At 33.8% G+C, this 15046-nt stretch overlaps 1 protein-coding gene across 1 annotated transcript in view; it reads right to left on the reverse strand.

Moving 5' to 3' along the window:
• clocka (clock circadian regulator a) overlaps nucleotides 1-15046 on the reverse strand; it is a 32746-nt gene that overhangs the window by 16541 nt on the left and 1159 nt on the right. Inside the window, exons 3-8 of the mRNA XM_073853156.1 lie at nucleotides 12585-12676; nucleotides 8680-8769; nucleotides 7292-7412; nucleotides 7049-7162; nucleotides 4168-4286; nucleotides 3763-3845 (exon numbers count right to left, since the gene is read on the reverse strand). Of these exons, the coding sequence (XP_073709257.1) occupies nucleotides 3763-3845; nucleotides 4168-4286; nucleotides 7049-7162; nucleotides 7292-7412; nucleotides 8680-8769; nucleotides 12585-12676 (619 nt within the window). The remainder of the gene's footprint in view (nucleotides 1-3762; nucleotides 3846-4167; nucleotides 4287-7048; nucleotides 7163-7291; nucleotides 7413-8679; nucleotides 8770-12584; nucleotides 12677-15046) is intronic.

Genomic DNA, 15046 nt, shown 5'->3' on the forward strand with positions numbered 1-15046 from the left:
ATATTTCACAGCTTGGCATAAATAGAAAAACATACAGTTTTCAAACTAGAACTCTCAAAACTAGTGAACGATCTATAAATACTTGATTTTACTGAAATATTGTTTATCTTCATCGCTCAAATTTTGAAGGAATATTAACTGTAGGTAAACCAGTGTGCTACTATCATGTTTGACAAAATATCCAAGGCATTTAAACAAAAACCTCTATTTTGTGGAAAACACTTAGAGACCGGTAACCACTGTAGCACGATAGAAGATTATGACTAAAATTTAGAAGAGTTACAGCTGTCAGAAATTACACTGCAAAAAATGCTTTTCTGTTTTTTTTTTTATTATTTCCACCCAAAATTACCAAAAAATTCTTAAATCAAAAAGGATTTTCTAGACAAGTAGAAATTACTGTCTTGTTTTCAGAAAAAACAAGTCACAATTAAGTGAGTTTCTGCTTAGAACAAGCAAAAACTCCCTTAAGTGTGACCTCTTTTTTCTGAAAACAAGATAATTTTTAAATGACTTTAGCACATCTGTGGCCGCAGTGCTCTGACGAGATCTTGGTCCACTCTTTTTCCACTCTTTTCCATAGTTCGTAACTCTAGTGAGTTTCTTAGCCATAACTTTGTCGCCAAGGATTTTCCAGAGATTTTCAGTTGGGTTTAGATCAGGACTCTGGGCTGGCCATTTCATTATTCCAACGTTCTTAGCTTCAAGGAACTGCTTTATCCATTGTGCAGTGTGATGGGGACATTGTCTTGTATAAAAAATCCACTTCCTCCTCCACCTTTCACTGACTTCTTTAAGCACTTGGGGTTCAGTCTTTCCCTAGTTTGACGCCAAACATAATGTTTCCCATCAGACCCAAATGAATTAAACTCGCTCTCATCACTAAAGTGAACTTTGGACCAGTTCTCCTCTCTCCACACAACATGCTCTGCAGCAAAGATTGATACTCTCTTTTGATAAGAGGTTTGGTCACTGCAGAGTGCGCTTTCAGTCTGACTTCTCTTAAACATGCCAAGACAGATCCTTATTTTTTCAGCACTGAACAGGCAAGCAATTGCAGCTGCAGTGCTGAACCGATTCCCCATTGAGAGTCTCAGCATTATCCTGTCTTCCCGTGCATTTGTCTTACGTGGACGACCAGCCTTTTTGGAGGACTTGAATAAATTAGTGTTATTTTAAACCTGCAATATTTGAGAAATCACAGATTCGGAATAACCAACTTCTCTTGCAGTGGTTGAAAGTGTCATTCATTTTGGCCTTTATCAGGACAACCTCCTGTCACAGGGTTTCCATCACCTTAAAGCAGCTGCCATTTTGCAATCATTTTGCAAAGCCAGTTAAACAGGGTTTGTCATGTGATTAATGAATTAGCAGCAGGTAACAGATTAACACCAATAACGGAGCTACCTGTAAGTGTTCTCTAATTTTGATTAGTTCTTTATCAAATAGAAATAGTTTTTTATACTGTTTCAAAATGCAATTAATTTATGAAATATGCTTAAAACTGTCCTTCTACTCCTGTTAGGATACACTGTAAAAAAAAAAAAAAAAAAAAAAAACGCACACAATTTGTTGAGTAAACTTAAAATAATTTGTTTCCCTGCTGTTCCAAACCCATTCATCTTCAGAACACAAATTAAGATATTTTTGATGAAATCTGAAACCTTTCTGACAGTGAATGCATGTAGTGCTGCTGACTATTTTAACAATTTCCTTAGGATTAGTTCACTTCCAGAACAAAAAGATAAAAGATACAGATAATGTACTCAGCACTTTGTCATCCAAGATGTTTATGCTTTTCTTTCTTCAGTCATAAAGAAATTATGTTTTTTGAGGAAAACAATTCAGGACTTCAATGGTGCCCGCGAGTTTGAACAACCAAAATGCAGTTTAAATGCAGCTTCAAAGGGCTCTAAATGATCCCAGCCGAGGAATAAGGGTCTTAATCTAGCGTAACGATCAGTCATTTTCGTTTAGAGCCCTTTGAAGCTGCATTTAAACTGCATTTTGGACGTTCAAACTCGGGGGCACCATAGAAGTCCACTTTATCCTCTTGAGACCCAGAAAAAAGATTTGCGAATTTAGTATTTTTTCATGCCATTACATTGTTTAGATCATTACAAAAAATGGAAAATTAACATTTTTGAAAAAATAAATGTTATTCATATTTTATTCTATGTTCTATGTAGAGGACACTAAAAAATAAAATGGCATGAATAAACATCAAAAAGGCAAAACAATTGGATTTTTTTATAATCACCAATCAATTTTTAGGTTTCAGGATTTTTTATACCAAACTTTTTAAGGATGTTTCTCAACTATGTTCTAAAACATATAACAAAAATTATTTGATATACCATTTTGTTTCATGCAGTATGAACGAAAAATGTCCATAAACTGGTTTTCCCATTAAACCCACTGTATCTAATTTGCATATTAATGTGTTGCAGTGAAAAAAAAAGGTCATAATGGGAGTAATAATTGGCCAGATTTTCATAATAATATCTACTATTTCATAAGAATATTGATATATTATTTATTTTCCTATTCAATTGTTATGTCTTCCAAATTGCATAACAAAAATGATTTTAGTCCTGGTGTCCTCCACAGTGGACATGTATGCAATGATGTCCTGCTTCATAACAGGAAGTCATATTTGGATTTGAAAACCCATAACATTTTCCTGAGATGTTGCTTTATGATAAACAATTTGAAAATTATTCAGATTTAAATGACAATTACAAAACATGATCATATTTCAACAGAGGCAAAAACTCCATATCTGGGTCTCAGGAGGACAGTGTTGGGGAAAGTTACTTTTAAAAGTAATGCATTACAATATTGAGTTACTCGCTAAAAAAGTAATGCGTTACGTTACTTTTTAAATCTGGGCAGGGTTTGCTTGTTTGTTTTTAATATAAAAAGTTCTCTTTTTGGCAAATGTAAAAGCCTTTTCACACCAAAAGCCTCAGGTTTAGAGAAAAGTAAATTCACGTCTGTACATGTCAACTCTTCAGCAATAAAAAAAAAGGAAAACAAATGTTAGATTATCTTGAGTAATTTTTGCTTTTTAGTATGGATGAATTGGATCATCGAAGGTCGGCAGCAAAGACATCTGTTAATAACATGGGATTAAATACATAAAGGATATTTGTATTATTTAACATATTTAATGATTGCAGGTTTGCGTTGAATTTGACTGTTTTTATTAATTTTGAGGAATACTGTATCTGTTTTTTAGTGAGAGAGATGAATTAATGCATGTTCACATTTATTCTAGAACTAAAGTAACATCTTACTCACAATTTCTTTCAACATGGGGAGCTTTTAATTAATAAAAAGGGGGAAAAAGTAACTGATGTTACTTATTTGAAAAAGTAACTTATTTTCTTGTCAATTAAAAACACTGCAGGAGAATGTGGGGATAATTCCCGAAATTTCTTTATGACTGAAGAAAAGAAAGGCATAAACATCTAGGATGATAACGGGGTGAGTACATTATCTGTAATTTTTTGTTATGGAAGTGAACTAATCCTTTAATACCTTTTTGGGCCTTAAATGTGTTTATGATCAAAAATATCTCAATTTGTGTTCTGAAGATGAATGAAAGTCTAAAATGAAACAAGGGTGAGTAACTAATGACCGAATTTTCATTTTAGGGTGAACTATCCCTTTAAATATCTGGCCTAAGTAAAACAAACTAAGGAAAGGTGATGTGTGTGCTTGACAATGAGCTCTCGTGAGAACAGATGAAGTTTGTACCTGTGGTCCAAGAAGAGGAATTTCCACTCTAAACTGTGTCTGGAGGTGAATTCCTCATTGGGCTCCTCCACAGTACACATTTCCTGTCGAAGAGAGGGTATAAACAAGAGCGTTCTTACTTATAAGCACATCTAGCAGACAAAAACCAAGAACAGAAACCAAGTGACCTAATTCTCACACTGAGTGTTTTGCATGCTGGTCATTTATCAGTGTCTTCAAAAACAAAGCCAATTCTTGTCCAAACATGTACAGTGTCTATCAACACACCCACACGCGAGCATTCGCCCCGTGTCACGAAGAATATGTACACAACAGATCTCGCTGAGGTTGTCACTGTCTGTCAGGCGAATATTAGAAGTCACAGGACCAATGAGATGGTGCCAAGTCGGATTTGGCTCAACCTACCTTGATAAACTGAGGCTTGGCCAACCTCACAGTTGCGATGAAACACACTCTGTCTTCGAACAAGGGCCTCAGCGATCGCTGGATCACTCCCTCAAAGCCGTTACGTGTTGAGTTAGACACTACAGAGGACAAGACAAGCCAATCTTCATGAATGGAAGTGATTTGAGAGAAGTAATAAACAATAAGCTTATTTTCTTAAGCCTTCCGCTAGGGGGCAGCACCTGCGAGGAAACCTCAAATACTAAACATGAACTTAAGTATAAGAAACTTGTTTTGTATCTAAATCAGAAAGTTTCTGTAGTGTTCCTTTTAAGACAAATTTTGTGTTTTTAGACAAAAATGTTGAATAAAATCATCCAGTTTAGTCCATTTTATTCGCGGTAATCATATTAAAAACAATAATAGACAATAAAATAACATTATTTACTGTATTATTTTACTATTAATGTAATACTATTTTTGAAGGAATTACTTTTTACGTTTAATAAGTTAAATTACCATTCAAAAATGTATCTGTGGGACCCTGGACTACAAAACCAGTCTTAAGTAGCATGGGTATATTTGTAGCAATAGTCAAAAATATATTGTATGGGTCAAAATGGTCTGTTTTTCTTTTATGCCAAAAATCATTAGAATATTAAGTAAAGATCATGTTTCATGAAGATATTTTGTAAATGATATTTTCTACTGTAAATATATCAAAATCTATTTTTTGATTAGTAAAATGCATTGCTAAGAACTTCATTTGGACAAATTTAAAGGCGATTTTTTCAATATTTAGATTTTTTTGCACCCTCGGATTTCAGATTTTCAAATAGTTGTATCTCGGCCAAATATTGTCCTATCCTAACAAACCAGACATCAATGGAAAGCTTTTTTGTGATGTGTATGTCTTAATGTTTTAACTGGTTTTGTGGTCCAGGGTCAAAAATGTAAGAGACAAAAATATGCAATATATTATTAAAATAAATGTTATAAAATTGATTTCATCTTGATTTCAATTTAATTAGTACATTTAATTAATTATTTATTATTTAGTTAAAAATGTTATGTATTTAAATGTTTAAAATGTATTTAATATTTTTAACATTTAGTTTATTTATATACATTTATTTAATGCATTTTGTTGCATTTTTTTAAATGCATTTTGTTACATTTTTAAATGCATTTTATGCATTTTGACAAACAAATATTTAAAATATTGTTACATTTAATGTATTTACACATTTAAATTTGTTTAAAATTAAAATTCATTATTAAAAAATACATTTTTTTTCAATATACATTTATTCAATACATCAGTTCTATAAATTAAATATATATTGTTTTTATATTGTATATAATTATGAAACAGATGATTCTCATAATAAATCAGCATATTAGAATGATTTCTGAAGAATCAAGGCATCAACGACTGATAAAAATTCAGCTTTGCATCACAGGAAAAAAAATATATTTTAACGTATATTAAAATAGAAACCATTATTTTAGATTGTAATAACATTTTGCAGTATTATTGTTTTTTTTTCAGTATTTTTGATCAAATAAATGCAGTCTGGCCTACTGATCCGAAAATTTTGATATATATATATATATATATATATATATATATATATTTTAAGATTAATATTTGTTCCCATTAAACTGATTAACAGTGAAAAAAATGTCAACAAAATGTAAACAAAAAAAGCATATAGATAATCTTTTCAGTACTGATAATTATAAAAATTAACAATATAAAAAAAAATTCACTGTTGATCAGTTTAATGCGAACAAATATTAATCCTAATATATATATATATATATATATATATATATATAAATATTTTTTCCCCTAAAAGATTAATATTTGTTTTCATTAAACTGATCAAAAGTGAAAAAAAAAAAATTACAGTTAACAACATGTATATAAAAAAGCATAAATATAATCTTTTCAACACTGATAATTAGAAATGTATTAAGCATTAAGCGTCAAATTAACAAATTAGTATGAAAGAACAAACTGTATTTAAAATAGTTCATGCACAAACTTTCAAAAGGACGAAAATGTATCAAACTATGACAAATTGAACTTTTCCACCATTACACATTCAATAATGAACTTTTCAAGCAGGATTTATTAACCTGAACTCCTGAAATAGAATATGATGAGTATCCTTATGTATGATATGATCCAATTTTATTAAAATGGTTTAATTATCATCATGACGAGTCTTTCACCTCATCTCATCTAATCCTTACTATTGCTAAAAAAAAAAAAAACAACCTTCAAAAATTTGTTCACAATTCCACTGACAGGGATAAAAAAAAAAAGATTCCCTGAATTTATCACATTATATATAAATATTTATTATTTATTTAAAATGTTTATTTACTTAAACATTTAATATTCATTTAATGCTTTTCATTTAATATTTACTTTTTTATGCAATCTATAATATTATTCAAAGAAGATGTTAAAAAACTCTCCCATCAACTACTATATAATTAAGTCTGTTTGTAGGTCAGTTTCCCTGAAAAGTGTAAACACAGCGGCTCTGTGAGGAAAAACATTGCTCTGTTTGTTGATCATTCCAACCAGCATTGGCTGGTTTAAGGTGGGACTATCTATGTGTGTGAACAAAGGCTGTTTGAAAACCTCCATACATTGCTTTTACTATTATGTTTACAGACGCCCGTCATATTACACACTTCACCCACAAACGGTCAACTTTCCGTCTCAAAATCTGGGTCAGACGCCTGTTTCTTTGGCGCGCTGGCTTTTCGCAACCCTTCCTAGCTCCATTTACTCTTATAAGAAAGTGTGAGCGATCAAGCACTTGGCTGGGTAATTCAATAAATGGATCCATATGATGCTGCGGGCACTCGTTCTGACACTCACCAGTGTTGAGGGACTTAAAGTTTCCGATGAACTTGACATACTCATAAACGGGCGGCTCTTTCGGGTCGATCGTGCCCCGGAGCATGTGGCAACAGAACTCTAACTGGTTCTTTGCTGCGGGGAAGAAAACAAAACAAAAACAAGAAAACAGCATTAAGGAGCTCTAGTCCAGTGATCTGTGCTTTAAGAAATGAGACGATAACAGAGAGAGACCAGAGGAGGTGATAAACATGTGATTCTTACTCTTTAGGTAGTCTGGGGTGAGAGTCTCTCCCTCCAGTATGTGTGTGGACAGAGCTTTATACACCTCTGTGTGCTCACCCAGTGGAAGGAAGTTCAACAGATTCTGATCCACCAGATCAGACTGAAAACACAACAACAGACATTGTCAATATCATTTATAGTAGCTGTTCACACGAATAGCTTGAGGCGGCAGAGTTGTTGTAACAGATGCATGCATGCCATATCAAACGCTGTATTTATAAACCCATTGTGATGCTGCTCATTTGCATTCGGATGTAGCTTAGTCAGCGGTCATTGGCTTTCAGTTCACTCTCATTGAAAATGAATTATGCTTGTTTGCTTTGTTGCTGCAAATTGCTGCCAGTGTGGTTAGGACTAGGTGTCCACACGAATAGTACTTTAGCAAGGTCATCAGATTAATTGCGATTTAATGCTTTAACACCTAACACCTAATTTTGAGGACAGTTCTGTTAAGTTATTCAACTCAATGATCAATTTTATTGATCAACAATGCATTCAATTAATCAAAAGTGACAGTGAAGCATTCATAATGTTCCCAAAAAAATGCAAATAAATGCAAGCTCTGCAAATATTAAGTTCTGTAAAATTTATATACATTTATTTAATGCATTTTGTTACATTTTGACAGACAAATATTTAAAATATTGTAACATTTAATGTGTTAAAAAACTGTGATGTACATATCTTCATTTCATAAAATGTACCATTTTGACTGGTTATGTGGTAAAGGGCAGGCAACATTCAACATATTATTAAAAAAATGTTTTAAGATGAAACATTTATTTCATCTTGATTTAAATGTAATTAATTAAAATATTTATTAAAATATTTAATATTTATTTAATTTTTAAATATTTAGTTTAATTATGTACATTTATTTAATGCATTTTGTTACTTTTTTTAAATGCATTTTATTACATTCTGACAGACAAAAATTTTAAATATTGTAATGTAATGTATTTACACATTCAAACTCATTTAAAATTTAAATTTAAATTTAAATTTAAATTTAAATATATATATATATATATATATATATATATATATATATACACACACATACATACATACATACATGTACACACACACACACATTTATTCAATATATTAATTTTAGAATCCTAAAAAAAAGTATCACCATTTCTACAATAATATTAAGCTCCCCAACTGTTTTCAGCATTGATGATAATGTTTCTCAAGCACTAAATCAGCCTATTAGAAAGATTTCTGGAATAATGACTTCATGAATTCAAGAATAAATTACATTTTTAAATATATTAAAATAGATATTGTGATTTTAAATTGCAATAATATTTCACAAAATTACTAATCGTACTGTACCAAAGAAATATAGTGTTCATACTCACAGGTAGGTGTTCTAATAAAGATGTGACACTTTCTGAGACGTAGATTATGTTTCCATCCGTCATGATGGCCAAAAAGAAGCCATCTAGTGCCTAAAAAAATAAGAAAGCAAATATCAATAATTTTGCAGTTCTAGTGTTTACTGAGTGAATACACATACAGTTGAGGTCAGAAGTTCAGAAAAATCCTTCAGGTCCCACAAATAATTTGGTTTTCCTGCATTTTTGTGTATCTGAACTAGTGGTGGGCATAGATTAATTTTTTTAATCTAGATTAATCTAGATTAAATCTTGAAATTAATCTAGATTAATCTAGATTAAAATGGCTAATTTGAATTCTTCTGAAGGCATTCAGAATATGTGTGCTACCCAAATAATGACTAAAAGTAAGTCTTTGAGAACGGGTTTCTCAAGCCAGGTGGCGCATTAGACCAGGCGCTCATCTCCTGTTTCCAAAATGCATTACAAACTGCTTGACAATTGCATTTACAACACAATTAACTATACAAACTTGTGTAACCAAGTACTTCTGCGCAAAAGGCTGTACGACGTGCGCGTTCCAGTAAAATATACAGGCGCGCGGGTATGGATAGCCTATCTGCGTGCATAGTCTTCCAACAAACTGCGTTGCTTTTAGAAGCGTCAATTCAGTTGTTGCATATAGTTTAATGTCTTTATTTCGGGATTATCAAAGTAAATTATAACTCAAACTTGAGATTTTACTGGGGCACAGCAGATTTTCACTGGGGCACGTGCCCCAGTAAAAAGGGTCTAGCAACGCACGCACCTGCCCTGAAGCGGCTTCATAACTGCATCCATGTCTGCGCGTCTCATTTGATGTGGTAATTTCACAGAAGTTGAAGACTCGTTCTCGCCCCCTACATTGCAATTCAACTAGATATACGTCATCCGCGCTAAAATATCAAGGTGAAGGTCATCACAGCTTACGTAGTTTAGACCCAGCTCCCAACCCAACTTTGAGAATAGATTAACGATATTTTTTTTATCGCGCGATATGAGTCTCACGTTAACGCAGCACGTTAACGCCGATAACGGCCCACCACTAATCTGAACCCTTTCCAACAACGACTATATGATTTTGAGATCCATCTTTTCACAGTGAGGGACTCATATGCAACTATTACAGAAGGTTCAAACACTCACTGATGCTCCAGAAGGAAACACACTGCATCAAGGGGGTGAAAACTTTTGAACATAATAAAGATGTGTACATTTTTCTTATTTTGCCTAAATATCATATTTTTTGGCTATATATAGAGAAGATGGTTACATGTTTTCCCTAGTAGACAAAATAAGTTAGATTTACCCTAATTTTCAAATTCAAAAGTTTTCACCCCCTGGCTCTTAATGCATGTTGTTCCTTCTGGATCATCAGTGAGCGTTTGAACCTTCTGTAATAGTTGCATACGAGTCCCTCAGTTGTCCTCAGTGTGAAAAGATGGATCTCAAAATCATACAGTCATTGTTGGAAAGGGTTCAAATACACAGAAAAAATGGAAAACCAGCAAATTTGGAAGACCTGAAGGATTTTTCTGAAGAACAGCAGACAGTTTAACTGTTCAGGACAAAAACAAGGGACTCTTGAACAACTATCACTAAACAAAAACACAGCTGTGGATCATTCAGGTAACACCACAGTATTAGAAATCAAGGGAATGTACTAGGGCTGTCCCCGACTATGAATTTTCATAGTCGAATCAGAATTTTCGAATCTTTCTATAGTCGACCGATAGTCGAATCATCTAGGCTTATGTGTGTGTGTGAATGGGTTGGGAGGGGCACGACACTATAGTCAGCAGGAGGGTAAAACAGTTTTTATTTTATTTTACACACTGCACACAGCAACAACTTTTAATAAAGCGACCAAAACTGCCTGCCAACTGACAGACGAACTTATTTAGGTTTAAATAAAAACACAGAACGCGTCTTTTAGTTCTAAAAACGCGAGGCGCACAGCACTGCCTTTTTTGCTAAGCAACGACCGAAACAGCTGTCCTGTCAGTCAAATCAAAGGATTATAGCGCGAACGCTCTAAAATCTTAGTTTTTTGCTGTTAAGTAAACTGTCATATTAGCAGAAACCCTAAATAATACAGCTCCTGGTTACCCACGATAGACACCAAAGGTTTCTCCTCCATTTCTTGCAGTCTCCGGACTTTTGAAGCAACGGTAAACTTTCGCCATCACAACAGAAGGCCCGCCTCTCCATTCATTCGATTGGACAATGGAAAAGAACGCGAATGACGTTGGGCGTTTTTCCGCTCAGAGTTGATTTTTTTTTTCAACTTCAGGCGCTCAGAGCGCTCCTGCAAAAACGCGAGGCGCGGGGGGCGCATAAACAGAGCGCAGAACGCTCACTGCCAACAGAAAACCATTCAAAAGAGGCGCCTCCAATTGCAAAAACGCGTTCGGTGTGATCGCCGCCTAATCCCTGCCGTCAAGATGGTCCGCATCTCATCATGGATCAGGGCAAGTGAAAATTAAATCTGTCACAGGGGTGGTTAGATTTATTCACAAACACATTAAAAATATTTATTGAACGCTTCTTTCTTTTCACTTTTGTTTTTACTGCATTATCATAATCAAAGGCTGTATATAACGTAATATAACCGTACAAAACCAGTAGTTCTGTGTCAGTGGCGGCTACTGGTCTGTCAAATAGGGGAAGCTCATTTTCGGTCTACATCATAAAATTGTCTATTTATTTAAAAGTAAATTCTGCCCTACGTTCCTTTTCAAGAAAATGGTCTGTGACCCTGTCGTACCAACTAGGCGTCTTTTCCAGTGACTTTTCGTGTGCAGTTTCATATGAATGAATGATCTAAAAAAAATATTAAACTCTGTAAAAGTGAAACAAGGAATGTGGTGTATAATTGTGTGAAATGTATGATGAAAATCAAGCAATTTCGCCAAGCAAATATAAAGAAATAGGTTGCAGCAGTTTTTATTTCGACTGAACTTGAGAAATCCACGATGGGACTGAGCGGCCGCAGAGAGCGCGAACGAATAGCTTCAGCGATTCCTTATAGGACAAAATCGCTGTCAGTCAAAAGGACATGCAATCTTTCGACAGACCCTCCAATCATCACGCAGAAGCTCAGCGTCCAGGCCAGCCCACTCCCCATTCACTCCCAGAGACGCTGAGCGTCCGTGGGCGGGACATAATCGCAGCGTTTATCCAATGACCGTCTAGTTTCAAAGCACTGAAAAAAAACGTTCAAAGCAGCCCCATTGAAGTCAATGGACGCTGGGCTTCAATGGGGAAATGCACTGTGACGCTACGGGAATGTATGAGAAGAAAATCAAGTCAGCCGACCTGCTATATCTAACTGATTCTGAACGAATTCGTCTTTGAGATGAACGTTTTCTAACGCATTTTTAGTCAATAAAATGTTAATACAATAGTACGTAATTTGACCATTAATTTTGTGACATTATAGGGGAAGCTGAGCTTCCCTTGCAGTCTTAAAGAAATCGCCACTGTTCTGTGTGCAATTAGACATTGAGCACCCCCATATTGCCAAAATGGTATGATGCTCGTTTCACCCGCGAAGATTCGACTGTGAGATCGGTGGTCGAATCAGGCTCCGCATATCGATGCATCGAATCTTCGACTATTCGGGGACAGCCCTAGAATGTACACTTTTGAACAGGGTCATTTTTATAAATTCAACTATTATTTTCTCTTGTGGACTATATGCACACATCTTTAATTCGTGAGAAATATCTTATTCAGGTCAGTATTAAATTAACAATATCATGCATTTTGTATTACTCTTTTTTTTGGTTAAATAAGGAACATTTTGCAGATTGTGAAATGGGGATGTAAACTTTTGACCTCAACTGTAAATAGGGGTGTAGGCAAGTGTTTATGTATGTTTGTGTCACCTCCAGCATCAGCTGTGTGAACTCCTCATTGCTAAGGAAAGGCGGCTTCCAGTCCTGACGGATTTCACTCGACTCAGACTGTGCGGCAATTTCTGATGGAAAGACAGACAAGGGTTCAGTTTCAAGAACTAAAACATACAAGCTTTATTTCATCAGGTTATTAAACTAAATGTCTGACTAATTCTACATGTTTACGCTCTATATAATAGAACATAATTATGTACCTTGTAATATTAGCCACTTAAAACGGGGGTTTGATTTTTTTTAATATGGACCACAAAACCAGTCATAAGGTTAAATTTTACAAAACTGAGATGTATACAACATATGAAAGCTCAATAAATAAGCTTTCTATTGATGTGTGATTTGTTAGGATAGGACAATATCTGTCCGAGATACATCTATTTGAAAATCAGGAATCTGAGGATGCAAAAAAACCTAAATACTGAGAAAATCACCTTTAAAGTTGTCCAAATTAGGTTCTTAATGCATATTACTAATCAAAAAATACATTTTGATATATTTACAGTAGGAATTTTACAAAAAATCTTCATGGAACATGATCTTAATTTCCTAATGATTTTTGGCATAAAAGAAAAATCAATAATTTTGACCAATGCAATGTATTTTACAAATATACCCCAGCAACTTAAAACTGGTTTTGTGGTCCAGGGTCACATATGTAAATGTATCAAAACTTTTTTTTGATTAGTAACATGCATTGCTAAGAACTTCATTTGGACAACTTTAATGGTGATTTTCGTTCTAATCTCGGCCAGTTTTGTATCTCTATTTATGCCTTTTTAACCTAAACCAACTGTGAATGATATAGGCTATCAAACATATACAACTGTTAGCCAAAAAGCGCATTCTTATGAGGAGGGTCATAACAGAATGGAAAATAGCTTATTATTTCTAATTATGATTTTTCTTTATGTAAAAATCTTGATAATATTACAATTAGACCTCAGAGAACAATGCAAAATAATAAAAAGGCACTTCATTTCAAAAATTTTTGCATTGAAAAATATATTTTTTAATATATTTTCCAACATTTTAATTTGGTATTACATTTACATACATCTCTGGCTTTTTTTTTTTTTTTTTGCTGTTGTCTATAAAATATTTTTTGAAGCCCGTTTACTAATAATTGTGAAGACTAACAATTGAATACTACTGTGATGGAAATTTCACATCATTTTGTGTCATCAGACGGCTCCTTCCTGTCTGAGTGGGCGGTTCTTGGCAGGAATTCATAAATAGTAAACTGGCTTATGAAACCAACTTAACCGAATCCATTACTGATTAAAAATATTTGTAATTGTTTACCTTTTCAGTAGTATTTAATGCATATTATTGCTCCAGTTTAGGCAATGTAAATATGTAACCCTGGACCACAAAACTAGTCAAAAGTGTCAATTTTACAAAATCATCTGAAAGCTGAATAAATAAGCGTTCTATTGGTGTATGGTTTGTTAAGATCAGACAAAAATATGAGGGGGCAAATATAAAAAAAAGTTTTTTTTTATATTTACTGTAGGAAATTTACAAAATATTTTCATGGAACATGATCTTTACTTAATAATCTAATGAATTTTGGCATAAAAGAAAAATCAATAATTTCGACCCATACAATGTATTTTTGACTATTGCTACAAATATACCCGCTTAAAGGAGTAGTTCACTTTCAGAACAAGAATTTACAGATAATGCACTCACCCCCTTGTCATCCAAGATCTTCATGTCTTTCTTTCTTCAGTCGTAAAGAAATTATGTGTTTTGAGGAAAACATTTCAGGATTTTTCTCCATATAGTGGACTTTTATAGTGCTCTGAGTTTGGACTTCCAAAATGTAGTTTAAATGCAGCTTCAAAGGGCTCTAAATGATCCCAGCCGAGGAAGAAGGGTCTTATCTAGCGAAAAGATTGGTTATTTTCTAAAAACATTTACAACTACATTTTAACCTCAAATGCTTGTTTTGCCGAGCTAGACAAGATGAGCCTTTGAGGTTAAAAAGCATATAAATTGTCTTTTTTTTTTTTTTTTTTTTTTTTAGAAAATAACCCATCGTTTTGGTAGATAAGACCTTTTCTCCTCGGCTGTGATCGTTTAGAGCCCTTTGAAGCTACATTTTGGAAGTTCAAACTCGGGGGCACCATAGAAGTCCATTATATGAAGAGAAATCCTGAAATGTTTTCCTCAAAAAACATAATTTCCTTACGACTAAAGAAAGAAAGACATGAACATCTTGGATGACAAGCGGGGTGAGTACATTATCTGTACATTTTTGTTCTGAAAGTGAACTACTCCTTTAAGACTTTAAGGTTTTCTGGTCCAGGGTCACATATTACATTTGCTTTCATTTTCAACTAACTGGTCTAAAACAAAAGAGAAGTTGCTATTAATGAGTATGGCCAAAGTCCCTTTAAGGCAAGTCATGTCACTCAGCGGCCCTCTTTGAA

Source organism: Garra rufa, chromosome 13 (genome assembly GCF_049309525.1).
Source record: "Garra rufa chromosome 13, GarRuf1.0, whole genome shotgun sequence".
Classification (NCBI taxonomy): domain Eukaryota; kingdom Metazoa; phylum Chordata; class Actinopteri; order Cypriniformes; family Cyprinidae; genus Garra; species Garra rufa.